The sequence below is a fragment of the Genypterus blacodes genome, unplaced genomic scaffold (assembly GCF_046128005.1).
Source record: "Genypterus blacodes isolate CSIRO-AG114 ecotype Tasmania unplaced genomic scaffold, CSIRO-AGI_Gbla_v1 ptg000099l_1, whole genome shotgun sequence".
NCBI classification, from domain to species: domain Eukaryota; kingdom Metazoa; phylum Chordata; class Actinopteri; order Ophidiiformes; family Ophidiidae; genus Genypterus; species Genypterus blacodes.
In genome coordinates, this window is record NW_027466903.1 from 2,195,616 (window position 1) to 2,217,140 (window position 21,525).

At 46.1% G+C, this 21,525-nt stretch overlaps 4 protein-coding genes across 4 annotated transcripts; 2 read left to right on the forward strand and 2 right to left on the reverse strand.

Moving 5' to 3' along the window:
* Positions 1–156: 156 nt before the first annotated feature.
* On the forward strand, positions 157–1,486 carry snrpf (small nuclear ribonucleoprotein polypeptide F). Its single transcript, XM_076159748.1, has 4 exons — positions 157–298; positions 801–926; positions 1,055–1,119; positions 1,218–1,486. The coding sequence occupies exons 1-4, from the start codon at positions 296–298 to the stop codon at positions 1,282–1,284; spliced, it is 261 nt and encodes an 86-aa protein (XP_076015863.1). The 5' UTR covers positions 157–295; the 3' UTR covers positions 1,285–1,486.
* Positions 1,487–1,622: 136 nt separating this feature from the next.
* amdhd1 (amidohydrolase domain containing 1) lies at positions 1,623–5,940 on the forward strand. Its single transcript, XM_076159746.1, has 9 exons — positions 1,623–1,824; positions 1,940–2,046; positions 2,126–2,190; positions 2,432–2,709; positions 2,955–3,180; positions 3,341–3,465; positions 3,550–3,643; positions 3,750–3,910; positions 5,662–5,940. The coding sequence occupies exons 1-9, from the start codon at positions 1,688–1,690 to the stop codon at positions 5,765–5,767; spliced, it is 1,299 nt and encodes a 432-aa protein (XP_076015861.1). The 5' UTR covers positions 1,623–1,687; the 3' UTR covers positions 5,768–5,940.
* A 272-nt stretch (positions 5,941–6,212) lies between these two features.
* LOC143008138 (tetraspanin-9) lies at positions 6,213–9,647 on the reverse strand. The gene is made up of 9 exons (XM_076159747.1): positions 9,462–9,647; positions 8,822–8,863; positions 8,363–8,435; positions 8,083–8,274; positions 7,915–7,989; positions 7,713–7,814; positions 7,003–7,134; positions 6,800–6,883; positions 6,213–6,689 (listed from the first exon to the last, which is right to left on the reverse strand). The coding sequence occupies exons 3-9, from the start codon at positions 8,423–8,425 to the stop codon at positions 6,618–6,620; spliced, it is 720 nt and encodes a 239-aa protein (XP_076015862.1). The 5' UTR covers positions 8,426–8,435; positions 8,822–8,863; positions 9,462–9,647; the 3' UTR covers positions 6,213–6,617.
* A 954-nt stretch (positions 9,648–10,601) lies between these two features.
* Positions 10,602–21,424, reverse strand: LOC143008140 (endosome/lysosome-associated apoptosis and autophagy regulator family member 2-like). The gene is made up of 22 exons (XM_076159749.1): positions 21,298–21,424; positions 17,978–18,098; positions 17,534–17,723; positions 17,256–17,403; positions 16,488–16,577; positions 16,303–16,408; positions 16,051–16,200; positions 15,604–15,692; positions 15,276–15,456; positions 14,898–15,026; positions 14,725–14,815; positions 14,470–14,572; positions 14,057–14,194; positions 13,578–13,850; positions 13,289–13,462; positions 13,005–13,185; positions 12,729–12,825; positions 12,543–12,644; positions 12,301–12,427; positions 11,699–11,877; positions 11,333–11,495; positions 10,602–11,040 (listed from the first exon to the last, which is right to left on the reverse strand). The coding sequence occupies exons 1-22, from the start codon at positions 21,403–21,405 to the stop codon at positions 10,969–10,971; spliced, it is 3,012 nt and encodes a 1,003-aa protein (XP_076015864.1). The 5' UTR covers positions 21,406–21,424; the 3' UTR covers positions 10,602–10,968.
* Between the last annotated feature and the right edge of the window lie 101 nt (positions 21,425–21,525).

The following is a 21,525-nucleotide window of genomic DNA, read 5'->3' on the forward strand; positions in this document are numbered from 1 at the left end:
ACTCCCATTAACTCTATTCTGAAAGCCATTATGTAGATACATGAATATTAAACAGAAATACTGAAGTAATCATTTAGTACTGTATCATAATTCCAGATGAACCGCTGCATTCTGACCCCCGGCCACTAGGCGGCACTGCACAAGACTCCACGAATTCTCCGGGGGGAACACCGTGTTGCCTTTCCGGTTCGGCGGTAAAGCGTGCTGGTTTCACAGAGACGACAACGTTATTGTGACGAAAACACACCAAACAACACATCTGCGACTCTATACCAGAACAAAAACATCAGGAGATATGGTGAGTGGACCACGGACGCGTTTATTATTGATTATATATAATATCATGGGATTGTTGTTATTACCGCGAAACGAGAGCCCGTTAGCATGAACTCTGTTAGCTTCTCATTCATACTTCCAACCTCATGAATGAAACAAACGCACATAAACAGCAGCGAATGCTGCGCTTAAACTGCAAAAATGTGCTTTTACTGCAAAGTATAACAGCCAGGATGCATTTTATTTATATATGTATGCATTTATTTAGTTAGCACTGTCGAAAACATCATTTAGCATGAGTCTTAGGCCAAACAAAGCTCTGTTAGCGAAGTTAATCAAATAAAAAGCCATATTGTTGTTGTGATGATTAATCATAATGGTCCATCCAGAGCAGGTAAGTTAACGTCGAATATCCTCCGAATGATGCAACTAACAACTCGAACTCCCAGTGTTTCTTTCCAGGCGTGTTGGCAGTGTTGTGCAGCCTGAAGTCAAACATTCTTCTTCTTCTCCTCTCTCCGTAGAGTTTACCTCTGAACCCCAAGCCTTTCCTGAACGGGCTAACCGGCAAGCCAGTGATGGTGAAGCTGAAGTGGGGGATGGAGTACAAGGGCTACCTGGTGTCTGTGGATGGGTACATGAACATGCAGGTGAGCGCCGCCATGACGACCTGTGACGTCGCCACTCATGTCTCACACACGCTGCTTGTCCTCCACTCTGACTGATGTGATCAAACACACGCTTATCATGTCCTGTTGACCTTTTGTGTCCCTGGCAGCTGGCGAACACAGAAGAATATGTGGACGGAGCGTTGGCAGGTCACCTCGGGGAAGTTCTCATCAGGTAAAATGAGTTTTGACTTCACTTCCTCTTCCACCAGTCTCTCCAGGTGTCTGTTAGTGTTTGCTGCTGGAGCACTAACGTGTGTTGCGCATCCTCAGGTGTAACAACGTGCTGTACATCCGAGGCGTGGAGGAGGAGGAAGAGGACGGCGAGATGAGGGAGTGACGCTGCTGAGGAAGACTCCTGAGCCTTTGCAGTGGGATGAATGTGTGTTTGTGTGTTCACCATGTGAAAGAAATGAACGCTTCTCTTTAGGTTGTTTTTGGAACACTTTGAAATTCCTCCTTTTTTACTGTATGTGAGACCAATATTATGTTATGATGTTGTGATAGACACAATAAAAATGACTATTGTACTCTTTCTTAAACGCTATTGTGGTGGTTTGCATGTGTCATTCATCCGGATGAACAATGAGGTCACACAGGCGGCCGTGTGACAGGACCACCCTCCCCCCTGTAAACTTTGAACTCTACTGGTCAAATATTTGCTCGTTTCCAAACTCCCAAACTCCATTTCTTTACCCTCAGTTAGTCTGAGTTAGTTAGAGACTCTGGGTTCAGCCTGCAACATGTCCGACAGCTACAGACTGCTGGTGAGAAATGCCAAACAGGTGGTTCAGATCTGTAACAGCGGGGAGAAGTTCCTGACCAAGGATGGGATGCAGGACCTGCGGGTGGTGGAGAACGGCAGCATGGTGATCGGCCGGTGAGTTCAGGGAAACGGTCAGGATCTGGATCAGGGGACTTGGATCTGGTGGTCAGAAAGTCTTATACTCGTACAATTAGATGTCAGACTTAGAGGAGGTGGTTTCTGTGTGCAGGGACGGGCTGATCAAAGCCGTTGGGCCTGCAGACGCCATCAGGTCTCAGTATGCTGAAGCTTCCTTCGACAGAGTGGTGGACGCAGAGGGAATGTGCGTCGTCCCCGGTGAGTCTCAGCCGCACTCCCTTCTTTCAGATCAGCAGAGGAGCGTGCTGGTGTGCTTATGGGACATTCATCGTTTCAGGTTTGGTGGACGCCCACACACATCCAGTCTGGGCTGGAGACAGGGTGCATGAGTTTGCCATGAAGGTAACTTGGTCCAATCCTCCATTACAGGTGTTTGCATGTGAAGTTAAAGTATCTTCAGTTTAAGGTACAAGACAGGGAAGAAAATAAATAAGAGAGGGAAAGAATAGAATGAAACTAGAGAGAAAGAAAGGAATGGAGAAAAAGACTCCAGGAAAGACAAATGAGAAAGTAAGAAATCTGTATTTTATGAGAGCTGTGTCTCACCTCCTCCTCTGTCTCACCCCCTCTGTCTCACCTCCAGCTGGCCGGAGCGTCGTACATGGAGGTGCACCGGGCCGGGGGAGGGATCCACTTCACGGTGGATCACACCCGAGCGGCTACGGCCCCGGAGCTGCTGGCGTCGCTGCGGGGGCGCCTGGGCCGCATGCAGCGGGCCGGCAGCACGCTGGTGGAGTGCAAGAGCGGCTACGGCCTGGAGCTCTGCACAGAGCTCAAGATGCTGCAGGTGATCGAGGAGGCGCGGAGCTCCATGGCCATCAACGTTTCCTCCACATACTGCGGGGCGCACGCCGTGCCCAGGTACACACACACACACACACACACAGTTTTGGTTGCTTTCTCTTCATATTTTCTCTCTCTCTGTCTTTTCTCTCTTCATCGTTTTTTCCCTCCATCAAATTTCTTTCCATCCTCCTTTCTTTCCTTACTTTCCATCTTCTTGTTACACTCTTTCACACTGATATAATCCACAGCAGATATTTATGATATGTGTGTGGCTGCAGTACTCTTACCGTGCACTGGTGATGTTTCTGTGTGGTCTTCAGAGGAAAGACCATGTCTGAAGCCACCCAGGACGTCCTGCAGGTTCAGCTTCCTCGGCTGAAGGAGCTGATGGCTTCTGGCAAGCTGCGGGTCGACAACATCGATGTGTTCTGTGAGCACGGCGTGTTCGACCTGGAGGCCACACGCGCCATCCTGCAGGCCGGCAAAGACATGGGCCTCAACATCAACTTCCATGGAGACGAGCTCCACCCCATGAACTCTGCTCAGGTGCTCCGTCAGTACAGCTAGAGAGAAACATTACAGTCAATGTTACAATGATTACACCGGTTATGCTACAAAAAAAGAGTACTCATAACATAAATGTGTATTTAAGTATGTTACTTTGGTCAATGTACTTGTAAACTTTGTGTGTGTGTGTGTGTGTCAGTTGGGAGCCGAGCTGGGTGCTCTGGCCATCAGTCACCTGGAGGAGGTGACAGATGAAGGCATTGCCGCCATGGCCCAAGCCAAGACGGCTGCTGTCCTCCTGCCAACCACAGCCTACATTCTACGGTACACACACATGCACACACATACATACACACACACACTCTCTCTTTCCGGCTCTGTGAGGTCTGGTAATGTGTGTGTGTCCAGGTTGCCTCAGCCTCGGGCCAAAGACATGTTGGATGCTGGAGTGATCGTTGCTTTAGGGAGCGACTTTAACCCCAACGCTTACTGCTGCTCCATGGTGAGAACACAGCCCAGTGTGTGTGGAGAGTGTGTGAAGTGAAAAGAACTTAATGGGTTCTTTGTTTAATCACTGTGCTCTCTCCCCCTCTCTCCCTCCGTCTCAGCCGATCGTCATGCACTTGGCCTGTGTGAACATGAAGATGTCCATGACTGAAGCTTTGGCTGCTGCCACCATCAACGCCGCCTACGCCCTGGGCCGTTCCCACACGCACGGCTCCCTGGAGGTCGGCAAACACGGAGACCTGCTGCTGCTCGACGCCACGCGGTACAATACTCACATTTCAACACACACACGCTTAAAAAGTAATAACCTGTGGTGTGTTGGTCCACTTAGACATCATTCAGCCATTAAGTCACATTTCCTCGTGTGTGTGGATTCACAGCTGTTTGTTTAGAACGTTGCGGCTGCTCTGGATGCTTTGTTTTGATTGGTCCTTCACCTCTTTACATTATGACATTAACAAGTACTTCATTCCACTTCTATTTACATTTATCCAACAGAATGAATTTACTTCACTACAAATCCAAAATCAAATTTATACTCCAATACTTATTGTCACTATTTACTGAAAAACAAAATCTGTTAAAACATTTTGAGTGAAAAAGACCGAATGCCAGAGGAAAAAAGTGGATATGTTTCCTGAACAATGCTGCAGTGCCAGAATGTGGAAATGTGTGTGTGTGTGGGCACATATGGTTTTATGTTCAGTGATTATAATGTACTGACAGTTCACGGTGAGTTACATCTCCACCAGGCTTCAGATTGGCAAACACAAGCATCCTGGTATATTCTGAGTTATAGCTGCCAGAGTCTCTGCTACAATATGAAAACAGAGGCAGTACACATAAATACACATAATGACAGCACTGTGTATAACTGGTAATCATCTTTATCTGCACACATTGAAGATTGTAATCAGTCTATTAAATTAGCCAGTCAGAGATTACGAAACCGGGGGAAACGGAGCCTCTTCCCCCTTTGTTCTCCTCCTGTGGATTATTTATGTGAAGAACATTTTAATTAGCATGTCAGGCGACCTCTGGCTTCCACTTTTAAGGTGGTCCAGCCAGCGATACTCTGACGTCAACGCAACCACATGAAACATCCACTTGCGTCGCCTCCGGCCAATGACAGCAGGGGAAAGTAAAAGTATCCAAGCAAGAGAAGAAGCTCAACTTCCTTCCATAATTTAAGAGTGCCTCAAGGACAGAAAACACGTGGAAACGCTCCAGCTTTGAACACGTAATGAGATTTACAGACGATTAGGAGTCTGTGTGTTCTTTGCCTTTAGCGTATCAAACGAAGAGAGCACACACTTTAGTTTACAGAGACAGCAGGAGATGTTGGCTGAGCGACGTTTGGAACATGTCTAGGTGCTGCTGTGCTGTTAATGCACTGCAGCGGCTGCTGCTTTGCTCAAGGGCCCTCGAGTGACAGAGGGCGGGGAGAGAGTTATTCATTCACCTCCATCATCTGGAGAAATCTCAGGAAATCTCAGCACTGATTAATGACGGCAACTAAGTCGCCAAGTCGAGTAAACAACAATCACAGTACTCAGTGTTACAGCAAGATCTCAAACACGAGATACTTGTACTCTACTACTGGGACTCTATCACAAGGAAAAGACGTTTCTTCAAATTCTACGAAGGAAAAAGTAAATAATATTAACAGAAAATGTATTATAACGAAAGAAAAGGAAATCCTAAACAATTTTGAGCGTAAACAACCTGAATATCATTAAAGTTTGTATAATTGTCAGTGCATCACTTTATGGTTATCAATGAAATAACTTGTAGCTTCTAAATACGTCAAATAATTATATTGGAGTATGAAGTCTTCAAAAGCCAAAATACTCAAGAAAAGTATCACAAAACTGTACAATACAATTCAGTATTTACTTACAGAGGAACATTTACTAAAGCAAACACCTTTTACATGCGCTGGTGTCGCTGCTGTAGGAAATGTAAAGGGCGCCCTCATGTGGCCGTGTAATGAACTGCACTGTTTCCTTGCAGATGGGAGCATCTGATCTACCAGTTGGGGGGACATCAGGACATCATCCGTTATGTCGTCATTGCGGGCAACGTGGTCCACGCCAACGACAGAACCATTGATTTATAACAGACTTACTAATAACTCTCATCTGTCTACATGTTTGAGTATTAGCCTGCAGCTCAGATGTGTTTACATGTGTGCTGTGTGCTATAAGCTTCTTCTTGGAATAAATAAATCCAACAGAAACAAACATCACATGTGGCCTTATAAATACCTCTGCCAGGGACGCACTGGTTTCACTTCGGTCTGTGTGTTTTCATTTCAAAAGGTTCTGTTATGTTGACTTAGCCAGTCGCCTTGGTGACCGGCTGAAAAGCAGCTGCAGCGTCAGAGGATCAAAGGGTTTATTGACTGACTCTCTCTGATACCAGATGAACTTTTGCGCGACCCCGAAGCTCAGCGAGCTTCTATCAGATGGGGTGACAGCAGATAACAACACAGGGGTAAAAGAATAGACTGTTATTGATCAGCGATTGGTCGAAACAAAGCGTTATCAATAAGCGTTATCATGTAAATAGAAGATTAATGTTTTTATTGAACACATATTCGTACACAGTGCTTACATACATTATTGCTCCACAGGCTTCGATCGTCAGTCATCTTCTTCCCGCTCTGGGATCAACCTCAGTCATCTGAAGGGAAGCTGCTTATAGTGACATAATACAACTTACCAGAACTAACAGGAAGTGAAATGCTACTCAACAACAATACATCATGTGCATAGATGAGGGGTGTGAGATACATGCACTCACACACACGCACACACAGTATAGATCTATTTTAACTATAAACACAAGATGAAGGCCCAGATGGAACCAAGCCGCTGATTCAAGTCATAGCTTTTAGTCTCTACTCAGGACTTGTTTTCAGTGTGAGAGATGAAAGTGGGCGAGCGCCTGAAGATAAGAAGACCTCCTCAGGCTTCGTACTTCTTTCCTGCCCGGTGGATCTGCTGGTAGAGCGTCATGGAGAAGGCCATGCCAAGGAGCTGCAACCACACACGCACACGCACACACACGTCACGACACATGGACAGCTGGACGTCCTCCAGGTCTAAATGGTCAGAGTTATGCACTTCAGGTGTAAACGATTGCTTACCTGAATGACCAACACACACATGGCGATGGTGCCCAGAAGGTGTTTGTTGTCGTCCAGCCACTCCTCCACCTTCTCATAGCAGCCCTGCCCGGAAAACAACAACATGACTCTCCACTCCTCATTGTGGATGTAATGTTTAATTTGGTCACTTGGAGTCAAACACACACACACACACACACACACACACACACACACACACTGACCCGTGTCCAGAAGACGTTGGAGGCGTTGTGCCCGCAGCCATGGTAGATCTCCTGGCAGCAGTGGTCAGGGACGACCTTCTCCTGCAGGGCCACGTGCCAATCAGTGTAGCTCATCACGCCGCAGCACCGCCACTGAGACACACACACACACACACACACACACACACACACACACACACACACACAAAATCATGAAGAACTTTTATCCTTTTAACTGAACCTTAACTTTCAATATCAGACGACTCTTAATACTCTTCTCTCCTACACTTTGCACATTTCATAAACAGGATTTATTACTTAAATAAACTATTAAATTAAGAAGTAAACGATGACAAAGAATAAATGCAATGTCATTATTTCAAACATTTAAATACATGAATATATATATATATATATATAACATTATATTTGGATTGTATATTGCATACATACAACACAAACCCCTTCCTTTAACGTTGTTTACACATTCTGAAGGAGTCTTCTTTATGTTTTCTCTCCTTTTTTTCTTCGTTCTCTATAAGTTGAAGTCGTTTCCTGATCATCATGTGCTAAACCGCGAAACTCTTTCATGCACAATAGTCAAACCCAATACAGACACTTTACATGATGTTTATGAGATGTCTCCAAATTTAAAACCTCTCCGCTTTCAAATTACTCCTCTGATATAATCTACACCTGTGTGTGTGTGTGTGTGTGTGTGTGTGATGTACCTCGGCCTGTATGGTGTTCCATGCGTCCCTCAGCCCGGCGTTGTCGTCCGTGTTGTACAGCACGAGTCCTTCTTTCAGGTCCCGCCGGGCGTTCTCGCTCACCTGAGCAGGCAGAAAGGCATGATGGGATATGGAGGCCAACATATTTATGACACAGGGCCTTTATATATGTAACTATAATCATAATAAAAGCTGCTTTCACCTTGTCTGTGTAGACGAAGAAGAGGATGAGGAGGATGAGTTCAGCCAAGAGGATGATCAACAGAACGATGAAAAACTGGATAAAAGTTACAAGAGAAGAAGAATTCATACATGTGACAATGTCACAGAATGATGCATGATGGGTAGTTGGGGAGTGAAATATACACACACTCAGAAGCAGGCACTTGTTCTCCTTGATGGCACCCAGGCAGCCCAGGAAACCCGTCACCATAACGACGGTGCCCAGGGTGATGATGAGATTGGCGGCGGAGAGCGACGGGAACGAGGGCGACAGGGTGGCGAAGCGGCCCTGCGACACCGACAGCCACACGCCCACACCCAGCAGGCCACACCCACCCAGCTGAAACGCAAACAGGAAACATCAATTTTGTTCGCTGATCTCGCTGCTGATCTTCGACATTGTAAACAAACGATTTCTGCTGACTTACCCAGAAGAGCAGGTTGAAGAGGAAGAGCATGTATTTCACGCAGCAGATGCAGCCACGCGCCATGATTCAGACTCTGAAGAAGATAAAGTAATATCTTACAATCACGTACTGAAGTACTTATACATCCAACTGAGTGACGACGACCCAAATGTAGAGGAGTGAGAGGTGTCAGTCCTGTGTGAGCATAAACCTCCAGGTCAGGAACTTTTCATCTACATCACAGACATAATAACCAAATATCTGCAGTTAAAGTACTTTGAAGCTGTACTTACCTAGTCAAAGTAACAACCTCAGCTTCTGACTAAGTATCAGAGGTGTGTATGTTTGGGATAATAACTGTACTTAAGTATTGAAAGTGTCTCACTGTGGTACTGACACTTTGTGATTCAGTCATCAGATCTACAAAACCTGCTATCTCAGCCGAAACACACACACACAAGCACACACACTAGGTCTTACCAAGTCTACAAGCAGATGAAGACAGAAGCTGAAGTGTCGTACCTGTGAAACATGGTAACATGGTTCTGGATTATGATTGAGTGACATGAAATGAGCTCCTGAGGTCTAAATATTCCCCTCAACCAAGTCTTATGTCAATGCAGATATTTCAATACAAAGTATGGAAGTAAACAACATTTACATCTCAATGTGCTTAGCGCTGTAAAACATTTTTGTACCTTTTTTTGCATGAACTTTTTTATAATCACTTATTTCTGTAAAGCCCAGTCGCATAGATATAGTAACAGTCAAAATTCGAAGTATGTAAGAAGAGTCTAACGCTCTTAAAGCTAAACACGCAAATATATGATATGACGTGTTACAAAGCATTACTATACAAAAGCTACAAACAGCTAAACTTCTTGTTATTAGAGATTTGCGTCGCAGTGACGTCACCGCACTGAACCTCAGATTGTACTTTTGCGGACTTTTAGCAAAGAAAAAACGCACGAAAGCTCAACTGTAACTCAATAAACTCACACTTTCACAGCATGAAAACACTTTTGTAAGAGTTTAGCGGTGAATAAATGTGTCGGTGGTTGTTTTGATGTCCATGCCGCCGGAATAAGACAGAGAAAAAGGGGCAGAGTCGCCTTCGTACCGTAAAGAGCTATGAAGCGATGCTCTTCATCCCGGGATCAAACCCTCACATGCCAGGCTTTGCTCTCACGGCGGCGGCGGATAGATATGCCGGACGGCTGTAAAGTCATACGGCGCTAACTTTGATGTTTCGTCGATGGCAGTGAGGAAGAGGAGGTGGAGGAGGAAGAGGAGAGGGAGGGGGGTATTTTCTTTGGACAGGGCGGAAACTGGAAGCCAGAGCCGCTATGGAGGCGTGACTGACTGTGAGTGGGAGTTCGTGCGGGAAATAAACATAAACTAATTAGAAAATCCGTCACAAATACTTTGTTAACTAGAAAATTCTGCACATATTTAACGAATAACGCGTTAAGAATTTCGCTAAGACTTCTGGCTAAATAAAAACAAACTGTTGATTTGCTGCCCCCATCTGGACGACAGGTGAACAACATATACTATCGACCCAACATGGGACAGAAGCCCAAAGGTAGATAAATATAATACTAGTTTCTTTATATTTTATTGCATAATTATACCTAAATCCTAAATTCTATCTTAGATATAACACCTTTCCAGTTATATTCAGAATATATACCATGGCAGTAAACACTATTTTCCAAGTGAATCACATTTATTATTGTACATGTCCCATTCATTGTTATAGCTCTACATTCCTATTATTTAATGTCTTACAGTTTGACCAAAATATTTGTATTATAATTCTTACCCACACACAAGAGGCCAAGAATGTTCTCACTTCGTAAAAAGCAACAGAAAATAAAATAAAATGTACCTATGATTTAATTTGGTAAATTCTCTATCAATAAATCTAAATTCTCTCTCTTTTTTTAACATATGGGTTTAATTGTGGAGATGATGTGAGGCAAATGTAAAGTGAATTTCACATGGTAACAGCATCCGTGTTATTGCTATGAACCTTACACTAGATATAGCCATATAAGCCATTGAATACAGCTTAATGTTCTACACAGTGCTGCATTACACTGCATCACCTATGAAGTTCTTAAATCTCCATAAATGACCCTGAGCTGTGATATATTCTATCTTACGGATGGTAACTTGACTACTTAAGAAACTAAATCAATAGTTAATCTAATTTTCCAAGCGTTTCCCCGTTTGTTGCCTGTATTTCATATGAACTTAAACTTGCACACCAAAATCCCAAAGCCAAACAAGTGTTTTAATAAAGGTTCATCATGGCAACATTGATATAAATACATGACTTTAAACAGAAAATCTCAAAGAAAAATTACAAAATATACAAAAAATGTTAAAAGCAGTTTTTTCTGACTTGTGGCCCTTGAGCATCCATGGCGTCACAGAAGGGGAGCGTTTCCTTGGTCCAGTTTTTGCCACTTTCACTGTGGCAATCACTCCTCCGGGAGTAAAGGGGTTTCCCACAGCAAATGGGAGTCCAGGGACACACAAGCAGGAGGCGCACAGTGCAAACATCACTGACTCATCACCTCCTCAATTCCAATAAGTTCTCTCTTTCTCTGCCTAAATTATTATCCCAGGACCCATCGCTCAGACCGGGAGGAGTTCAGCTGCACCGACTCACTGCTCTCACCCTTCTCACCCTGAAACACCAAAACACACATTTATTATTATCTGGATTATAAACTGAGACATCCTGAATGAAGAAAGTGAACAGATGTGAGGTATTCTCTGAGGAGCCTTTGATCAAAGCACTGAAGCCTAAACGGCCCCCTTTGCGTGTTGCAATGCATTTGATTATATTTACATCTCATTTGGAAATGACAAGTGTATTTTTAGAATTTAGAAAACCTTGTCATTCACTCAGTCATTACATTTCAATGTAGTCAAGGTGTGTTTTTGCTGCTCTCAGCACGTAAGGGATGAAACACACACCTTGTTAGCGATGGCTCGGAGTTTGCCCAGCAGTGAGGGTTTCTGGGCATAGACGACGTCATCATCTGGCTCCTCCCCTTCGGTCAGGCCGCAGCTGTCAGCAGCTGGAAGTTCACAATCCTTATTGCCGGACATCACCAGACGAGAGTACTTATACTCCAGCCTGGACGAGCACAGCACAGAGAAACCGTCAAGAGGAAGTAGATCCTCAATATGCATATTTTCTAAATCAAACTGTTTTTCTGCTGATATTCAATATGACTTCTGTATTTTCTGACTGTGCCTCACACACACGCACACACAAGGCGAATCTTAATGAGCGTGTTTGCCTAGTGGCACTTTCTCTATTTAGCAGGTGGAGCAAACCTCTTGTTTTTCTTCCAGAAATAGCAGGTTAGGGAGATGAGCAGCACGGCCATGAAGGCGCCGCCACCAACCCCGACCTTCAGCCAAAGAGCCACGGCCTCACAGGGGGAGGAGCTTCGAGGAGGCAGCGGCACTCCTTTGGTGCACAGCTTTTGCTCGTTCCACACATACAGAGTTTCCTGAAGAGAAATAGGAAAGAATTGACTGGAAGGCCTCTGTGTGTGTGTGTGTGTGTGTGTTCTATTATTTCAAGCTTAATGAGGTCACCTGGCTCACATGGGGACAGAAAACGGAGGAAGTGTGAAAGTGTTTAGCGTTTAATTTAGTCGTAACATCCCCTGGCCCAACAGTGGCCTGAATCCCAGACAAACTCATTTCATTTCAGCTTGTGCAGCCACATGACCTCACCACCTTATCCAGGCCAGAACCATCTCATGTTCGTTTACCTACTGGTTGTTAGTTATGGGCCAGGACACAGTTGTGGTTATGTCATGTGATACCAACATGTAAATGTGTGTATTTGTATCCATAAAGGGTTTACCTGTATCATAAATATTACACAAAACATTTATCCAGCATGGTGTGTTTATATTTTGTGTTACCTGGACGCCTCCCTTGCACACCCCCTCTATCCGGTGGAAGTCATCCTTGGAGCAGCGTGGGCAGGCGCTGGCACTCTCCCACAGGAGGTGGAACGTGCAGCCGTCACACGTCCCTGCAGGGCACGAGCTGCACAAACACAACCACAACTCATCCTACTGATTTACTACACAACCTAAAAGCACAACCTAAAACACACACAGACAAGGGGACACACACACGACAAACAGATATGAACACCTACCTGGGCACAGACAGCTCTCCACGCTCTGACCGCTCTGGGTTACAGCGGACAGTGATGACGGAGCTCCGACCCTGATCACACGAGGCCGTGACCTGGGTCGACCTGGAAGTGAAACACACCAGCACCATGAGACACTCCAAACACACACACACACACACACACACACACACTGCATGCCTGCCATACCTGTAGAAGAAGTGGATGTCTGGAACGTTCTTGGAGTTCTCTGGGAAGAACTCCGGCTTAGCTTCCACCCCATCCAGAGCGATGTCCACTGTTGCTCCTGGAAGAGAAACACAGACAGATGATGACGACACAGCTTCATGTAATTAACACCCGGCGCTGGTTTTTGATCTTTTTGTTGGACTTGTCTAAAAGATAAATGATCAGTACAGACAAACAAAAAGATGATAAATGGGATTTCCATGTTCCCTGTGTTAACCCAGACTGAGTCGGTCGTACCGAGGAAGGTGTCGGCGAGGCTGATGGACTGGGAGGAGATGGCTGTTCTGAAGCTGCTGGGGATGATGGTGGCTTGACAGATGAAGCTGTCCACCGAGCTGACGAACTGGTTGGAGTCACTCTGGCCGTCTTTACCGGACACATCGGTGACGTTATCTGTGCAGACGGCAGCTCGTTTGCCCTGTGATCACAGCAGGGAGGCAGCAGCTCTGTGGTTACACGCCTCACATCCACACTGAAGATACCTCAGGACACATCAGGCTTATCAGGTTTAGATGTTTTACCTGATGGCCGCACAGGCTGATGTTGAAGACGTGGAGGTACTTTGTCCCCTTGGAGGTGAAACTGGGCCCAATGGTCAGAGACGACACGTTGCTCAGAGCGCTTAGGTCAAAGCTCAGGGTACGGTTGTTCTCCATGTGGGAGAAGGAGCAGTCGCTGTAGCAACGGGAATGTTCCTGGACGAAAACAAAAGGCATGATAATCAACTACTGAGTATTGACAGAGAGAGAGAGAGAGAGAGAGAGAGAGAGAGAGAGAGAGAGAGAGAGAGAGAGCAAGCATGAGGAGAACCTTGTTGCTTATACTCCCGGGTCCACATGGCATGCAGGCATCCCTCCCATAGGTGTGGCGTCCTGCCAGGTGTGTGTTTGGTGGACACTCCTGGCAGCGGTTGGTGTCTCTGTCGATGTAATAACCTGCAGGACAGGGAATGCAGGAGGAGCCGGCCAGCCCGGAGTTCTGGGATAAGAGCGCACAGGCCCGGCAGGCGGAGGCGACGCCGTCCAGCACGTTGGTCACACTGATGGAGTATAACTTCACCGTGTCGCTGACATATCGACGCAGCTTCACTCACACACACACACACACACACACACACACACACACACACACACACACACACACACACACACACACACACACACACACAGACACACACACACACACACACACATTTATAACTGATGTTTTAATAAAATATGTTTTATATGTAGTTCTTTTGTGTACTTTCACATGTTACACTGTGTGTGTGTGTGTGTGTGTGAGCTCACATCCAGAGCGTGGTTGGTCCTCTGGAAGGCCCATGTGAAGGTGACGGAGGTGTTGGTGCTCATGATGTGCGTGTAGGACTGCTTGTCTTGACTGCCGTCCCAGGACTCCACCACTGTGGTGCTCCTGCCGTTCATGTACTGAGGGGGGCGCCAGAGTGAAACGGTCACCATGGGAACAACAGGGGTTATGGGATTACTGCAGTAAATCATTTCAGTATTAAAAGAAAAAGACAAATCAGCACATTGGAAGCAGAAGTTCACATTATATAATATGACCCAGCAACGGATGTCAGTATTGGCAGCATTGTCAGTATACTACTTTTTGGTGAAGTTACTCATCAAATTACATCCTTTTGGGTTCAAATACACACACACGCACACTCACACTCACACTCTCACACACATACACACACCTTCATGAAGTAGAGCTCACAGTCGGCGGTACAGATGGTCTCAAACACGAAGGTTATGCGGCCGAATTCACCACCTGTCATCCCTGAAAGTGAGGCCGGCACCCTGCCACAACACACACACGCACACACACGCACACACAAAATGCAGTATTAACACATTTAACACTGTACAAATACACTCACTTATTATTTTGCACAAAAATCTGATTTTCTCTCTGCATGCACACCTGGACATACACACACACACACACTTACTTGAAGCCAGGCACGTGCAGGCTGAGGATGAGGTAATCATTATCCGAACTGCCTGCTCCACTGCGAATATGATCTCCTGCTACCTCCCATCCTGATCAACCACAATAATGTTACTATTGCTCAGGCTAAGACTGAATTCAGTTTGTAATGACAGCTTAAAGATGGAGACTCACCATTCATGTTGTCACACTTGGTGTTGCCCACACTGAAACAGGAAGTCTTCAAGTTGGCCGGCAGCACGTTCCACCATTTATACTCGTAGCCTAACACCGGCTCGGTGCCTGCAGGACACTTGGTGCATACTGGCACGCGCGCGCGCACACACACACACACACACACACACACACACACACACACACACACACACACACACACACACACACGCACACACAAACACACACACACACACACACACACTGTTGATATCTGTGGAGGGGCTACTTGTCTGGTAAAGGATATTGGTGGAGGTTGTGATTTTGTGGTCTGAAGGTGGTTTGTTGCTGAAGTGTTAAGAGCTAGTTTAGTGTAGCAGGGTGTGGGGGCATGTTTACCTGTGGTGCCGTCAGAGTGTGTTCCAGACAGACAGGGCAGGCAGGTGGAGTCGTTGCTGTTGTAGTAGCCGGGGTTACAGGGGGGGCAGGGCTCCCTCTGACCCATCTGAGGCAGCTCCACAGCTCCTGTGATGTTCTCCACGCAGATCTTAGGCTCCACCCACCGGTACATAACCTGCGTCTGTAACCCAAGCAACCACAGATATACAGCGCAACCAATGCTAGAAAGCATAACAAAGTACAGCGCTGAGAGAGTGTGTGTGTGTGTGTTAGTGTGTGTGTGTGTGTGTGTGTGTGTGCGAGAAATGAGTAAGACGAGGCCGCTGACCTTCCCTTCACTGTCACAGGCTGTGTGGATCTGAAAGTAATCCTTCTCTGAACACGGCGGCCTCACTTTGCACTCTGCCCATCCTTCATCTGACACACACAGACCAGGAGAGAGAAGACAGGATGAACATATGAACTTCTGGAAACATCTGGAGACTGGAAGACATGTTGGCACTGACAAACAGGATGTGTGTTTATGTTTGTTTATTATATCAAAAAATTTATTTTGCATTCACTTTAGGTTCAATTTATTGTATTTTATTTATTTTTTGTTTAATTGATTTTATTGTATATAATATTATATTAAGTATTTACTTCATACACTATATCACTGCTTGTCATGGCTTATTTTATCTTATTCTATTACTCTGACCGCTTTTTACCCTTTTTGTCATTTGTTTACGTCCCTGTTTTCTCTGTATGGTTGCGTTCTGGCATAAGCACGTACGTGAGTAGTGGTTCTGGGGGCAGGCGGAGCAGGAGGAGGCCCCCTTTATGGAGAAGGTGTTACTGGGACACGGCTGACAGGACGAGGAGCCGGGAGAGTCGCTGAACCAACCAGGCCGGCACGGGAAACACTCTGATGTGTAGGCCACACCTGAACAGGGATACACACACACACACACACACACAATGCGGACTCATTATCAGTGTGTATGCGAGTGTGTACCAGTGTGTGTGTGTGTGTGTCATGTCGTACCTTCTATCTGGATGTTCTTGAGCAGCACAGGTTTGACCATCTTCCCTCCCACCAGGATGCCGGTGGTTCTCCAGTACAGGATGTTCATACCAGACTTCAGACTCACCTGAGAGACAAAGAATGATGAACAAAATCATAAAGCATCATACACACGCTCACACACATCACCATACACTTCCCCTCACCATGTGTGTGTTCCATTCTCCATTGCTGGTGACTTTAATCCACTTCTGGTCATCTGTCTGGGCCATTTCCTGGCACTGCTCATTCTGGACCTGCAGACATGAAACACCTCATTCCTCTGACTCTGTGCTGTCCAGAGCATCTACGTATTCATCAGCTCTGTGAACAACATGTGTGGCCAGAGACTACATTACCATGGCAACACATGGGAACACCTGGCATTGGCCTACGTCCCCATCTTAATTCTCATCCAATCATAGCCCAAAGAATTACAAATCAATTATACTTGATAGTGATTTTTAAAAATAATATATTTCAAAATTCCAATGTCTGGTGTTCATTTAGTTTCCTCGTTTTTCCAGGTGTGGAAAAACAGGATTTCTGTGTGTTTCCTAAAATCATCCACAGTATGCTTCCTACAGTTCATTTGTCACTGCACTGAGGTCAGGATATTGATTAGTGAGGCTGATATTGATACGGGTAATATTGACGTGAAGCTGCAGACAGCAGGAACATTTTCTGCTGATAGAAGAGGAAAAACCGTCAACGCAAAGGACTTTGGAGACGAGAGGAAGGTGAGACACCTCAGCTAGTCAGGACGCCTGGGCCTCCTGTGGGCTTTACTATTCGAGGTTTGATCGCAGCGGATCAAAAGAGTCAATCTACACATTCTTTCCTCAACAGTCTGGTGCATGCCGGTGAGCGACAGTCTGTAGCAATGGTGCGTTCAGGTGCAGCGGTAAACACTGTAGAGACACCAACCCCCTTACATAGAACTCAAAGAAGATGTTGTTGTCAGGATACTGGTAGGTGAAAGAGACCGATCCCTGTTTCTCCAGATGGACGGCGTAAACCAGGGACACCGTGCACTCGTCCCGGTTTGACTCCAGATACACACCCTGCGGTGTCCATGTTGAGCTGCCAAAACACAACCAAGAGCTCAGCAAAATACCATAATGCCTCTGGCCATAGCAGTGTGTGTGTGTGTGTGTGTGTGTGTGTGTGTGTGTGTGTGTGTGTGTGTGTGTGTTGCTGTCTGATGAGCCACCTGCTGCAGGCCTGACTGTCCTCCTCTGATGTCCCGGGGTCCATGTAGCTGGCCAGGCTGGTGAAGCCTGCGGGGACGGCGTCCCATTGGTCAAAGCGCAGGCCGCTGCCCAGCGAGTAGGAGCCGGACACACAGGGAGTGCACTGCTGAGTGGACATCTCTAGAAACATCCCCGCTGCACAGGAGAATGCTGGGGGACGGCGAGGGCAGACGGTTACACGCTGAGATGGACAGCAACTGAAGTATTGATGCTTAAGTACAGTTCACAGGTACAGTTACTTCACTTGATGAGTTCCGTTACAGGGGGCTACACACATTTCAGAGGGGATTATTGTACTTTCTATAACTCTAATGCATTTATCTGGCAAAGCAAACACACACACACACACACACACACACACACACACACACACACACACACACACACACACACACAGCACTCACAGCATTCTGTTCCTCTGGCTGGAGGTGGAAGTTCTGAGCAGGAGCCTGGGCTGAGAGGGATGGCCACCCTCCATCGTGACCCTGTGCTGTCACACTCTGTGTATTGATAGTAGTAATCCGTCTGCAGAACACACACACACACACACACACCAAAGTTCAATATACCAGCCAACTGCTACTTGAAAGCCCAGCTGGACGCCATGACAGCGTTTTTTTCTTCATCTCTCACATCATTATGCACGATCACACAGTCAAGCTGAAAAACCTGTTCTGCCGCTGAACACACACAAACACACACACACACAAAGAGACACAAAACCTGACTGTGTGAGTCCACCTGGAAACAAAGGATGCTGGTGGAAAATAGGCCGTGGGGGTGGAGTGGAGGTTTGCGGGGGTAAAGATTGTGGCTGACCCTGATCCCAGGGCAATAAACCGCTGGTCAACTAATGGACCATTAAGGGCACCAAAGCTGAGCAACGCTACCGTGCAGCTTCGGTCCAAGGACGAGTGGCCTTCATTACCATATGCTCCATCACTACAGACACAGAAACATCCATCATGCTGACGTTCGCCTATTTGTGACTCTTGTTCTCGTTAAAAGCTTAATAATTAACTTTATTGTAAACCATAAAGGAGCCATATGACACAGAACCATCCCTGTCTCTCTGCATGCCATTCTGGTCGGGAACTGTTGAGAATGATGGCTCTGAGCACAGTGCATGCACCTGTTGGGGTAGCACTGTGAAGCTGTAACTACATGTGTTGGTTGTAACTACATGTGTTGGGAGTACCCGGCCTGAATGTCTCATAGATGCCGCTGCACCTGTTGTGTGTAATGAATGGGTGCTGACGGATAGCTCAAGGTTGTGCAGCACAGTGAGGCACATAACACTGAGACTAGCTCAAGGCTGTGTAGCGCAGTAGGCGCACATAACACTGAGACTAGCTCAAGGCTGTGTAGCACAGTGGACACACATAACTCTGCAATGGGAAGACACATAACACTGTAATGGGAAGATTACTAACAAACTCAGCCCCAGACCAACCAATAGGAAGAGTCCCAAGAAAGGCGAATCAAGGCCAAGGGGTAGGGAGGCGATGCCACTACTGTTTTTAGGGTTTGCAAGACTGCTTTACACGATTAAGATCAGACGAGTAAGCATAATAGTGGCAAGTACCTATAAATTTAGGATAAAGGGGAAGGGCCTGGGGCGTGGAAAACCCAGGTCCAGAATAGTATATAAGGAGAAGACAAAGAGACACAAGCCAGAGCAACCCCGGGGTTTTCCTCTCACTTGTTTCATTTGTACCTTGCTGCAAATAAACATTTTACTTGGATCTGAAGACTGGTTTCCTCAACTTCTCTTAGACTATAGCTGAAGTCAAGTTTTTTACTAGCCAGAACCTTGAAGACTGATTAGAAGTGAACTATTGACGTACTATTGCCACGTCAGAACCACCCAGAAAATGTGAAATCATCAACTTTTGTGAAAAAACATTGTTATAAAATCGCAATGGTGACACCTAAATATCAAAATAAGGTTTCTAAATATTGTTTTGCTGCTGCAGGACAGTGAACGCCTCTTGGATGAGCAGAGACTCATCTTCAGCTTTGCACCTACAGACCTTTGGGGAGTTCTTATTTTCCTGGAGACATTCTAACTTTGCATAAATTAGCATCAGCCACATGTCACACGCATTTCCCAACCATAAGCGACACCTGCACAGCAAACGCTGCCAGCCTGACATGCACTTTGAACACTCTCCTCTGTCTCCTGCCGTCCAGGCCGGCACTGAGCAGATAATCGGCACAGACGCAGGAAGATGACTGAAGCATAGCAGCTAATTAAAGTGGAGCAACGCAGAAATGACCTCCGACACACGGCTGAGGACGGAGATGAGTTTGTGTGTGTGTCTGCTGTGGAGCTCAGCGTGAAGCTTCTTCTACAGCAGAGAGAATCGCGTCCATTCACAACCCCCCACCTGCCTTCAAACGTAAACAAATGCAAACAAATATTGGATTAGATGCAGCAGTAGAAATCACTTCATTACTTCATTACCATGTCGCCTGGCAACCCGCGGCGAGGCTCACCTGCTCTCTGAACAAACACACACTCACACACACACACACACACACACACACACACACACACACACACACACACACACACAGGACTGACGGGTGTCTGTGCTAATATGTTGACAGAGGGAAAAGGGTAAGACTGATACAAAAAGGACATGGGTTAATGTGTTTCCCTGGTGACTCATGCTGGTTGTCATGGAGACTGGTGAGAAGAAAGGGACAGGGGATAAAACTCAGCACCATGACAAGACATCCTGGGAGTCAGAGATTTTAAGAGTCACAAACACAAGAGAGGCTTCATCTGGAAACTGAGGTTGCAGACAGGCCAACAAATCTAAAGCTTTGAAAATGAACCCACGTTTAGAAAATAAAATCCACTGAAAACTACAACTCATCACTCTGATCCACATGGGTTCCAAGCTCTTTAGTGGCAGACGAGGCAGGTTTCTGTGCAGATGGGGATCAGTGATGATGCTCTCACTGAAAGACCAATATTGACAACCTGATCGTCCATCACATCCGAACGCGCACAAGCTCATCGTTCCTGTCATGACCTGAAATACTCCTGCATGTACCCGTCAGCAGGGATTACATGTATTTGAGGGATGTTATTCATACCTTCATGAATTTACACAGCTTGACCAAACATTTAAAGTTGATTCATTCTCCTTTATGTTTTTTCCCCAAAGTTTCAGTTGCTTTTTTGTTTGAGAATGAAATATCTATTATCTGCGACTTGCATATGATCCAAGTAAAATTAAAGAAACGTACAGAAGAGGAACAAACTGAGATCATCATCAACATGTATAATATACATCCTGCAAATGGAATCATTTCTCGTGAATTATTCTGGGACGAAATTTCCCTTTCTATCATTTTATTCTAGATCCTAATGTCTCCACACCGAGCTGCCTTGTCACCTTCCCCTCGGTAAGATCAGGGGACCCTGGCAGGACCAAAGTGGGGAAAGGAGGCCAGCAGACCGCTTCATCTCATGGAGTTCAGAGCCGATCACCAGTATGAGCAGGGCCGTGTGTTGTCACATCGATCCGGACACTACCGAGCCAATAAAGCGGTATCCACTTGTATTAGAATAGGGACGTTTATTATGTTAATCGGATTTTAATAAACCACCGGGGTTTTGGTTTTTGTTCAGATAAACAATCATCTGCATTCTCACAATAATACACAAGATGCCAGGATGGTCTAAATAAAGCTATTCAAGCGCACTCACCTCATCGCACGGCCGCAGCAGCTGAGCGACGGCGCACAGTGAGTGGAGAGAGGCGAGGATGAGGAGAAGGCAGCGGAGAGACCAGGAGGCCCCAGCCGCCTCCCGCATCGTCACCTCGGTCGTCAAACAGGCTGCGGTCCGCTGCTGGCAGCCAGTGGCATTAAGAAGCCCGCTTGTTCTGAGCAGAGAGCCTGTCTCTCATTGATGGACCTGTCTGTCTCCCTCTCC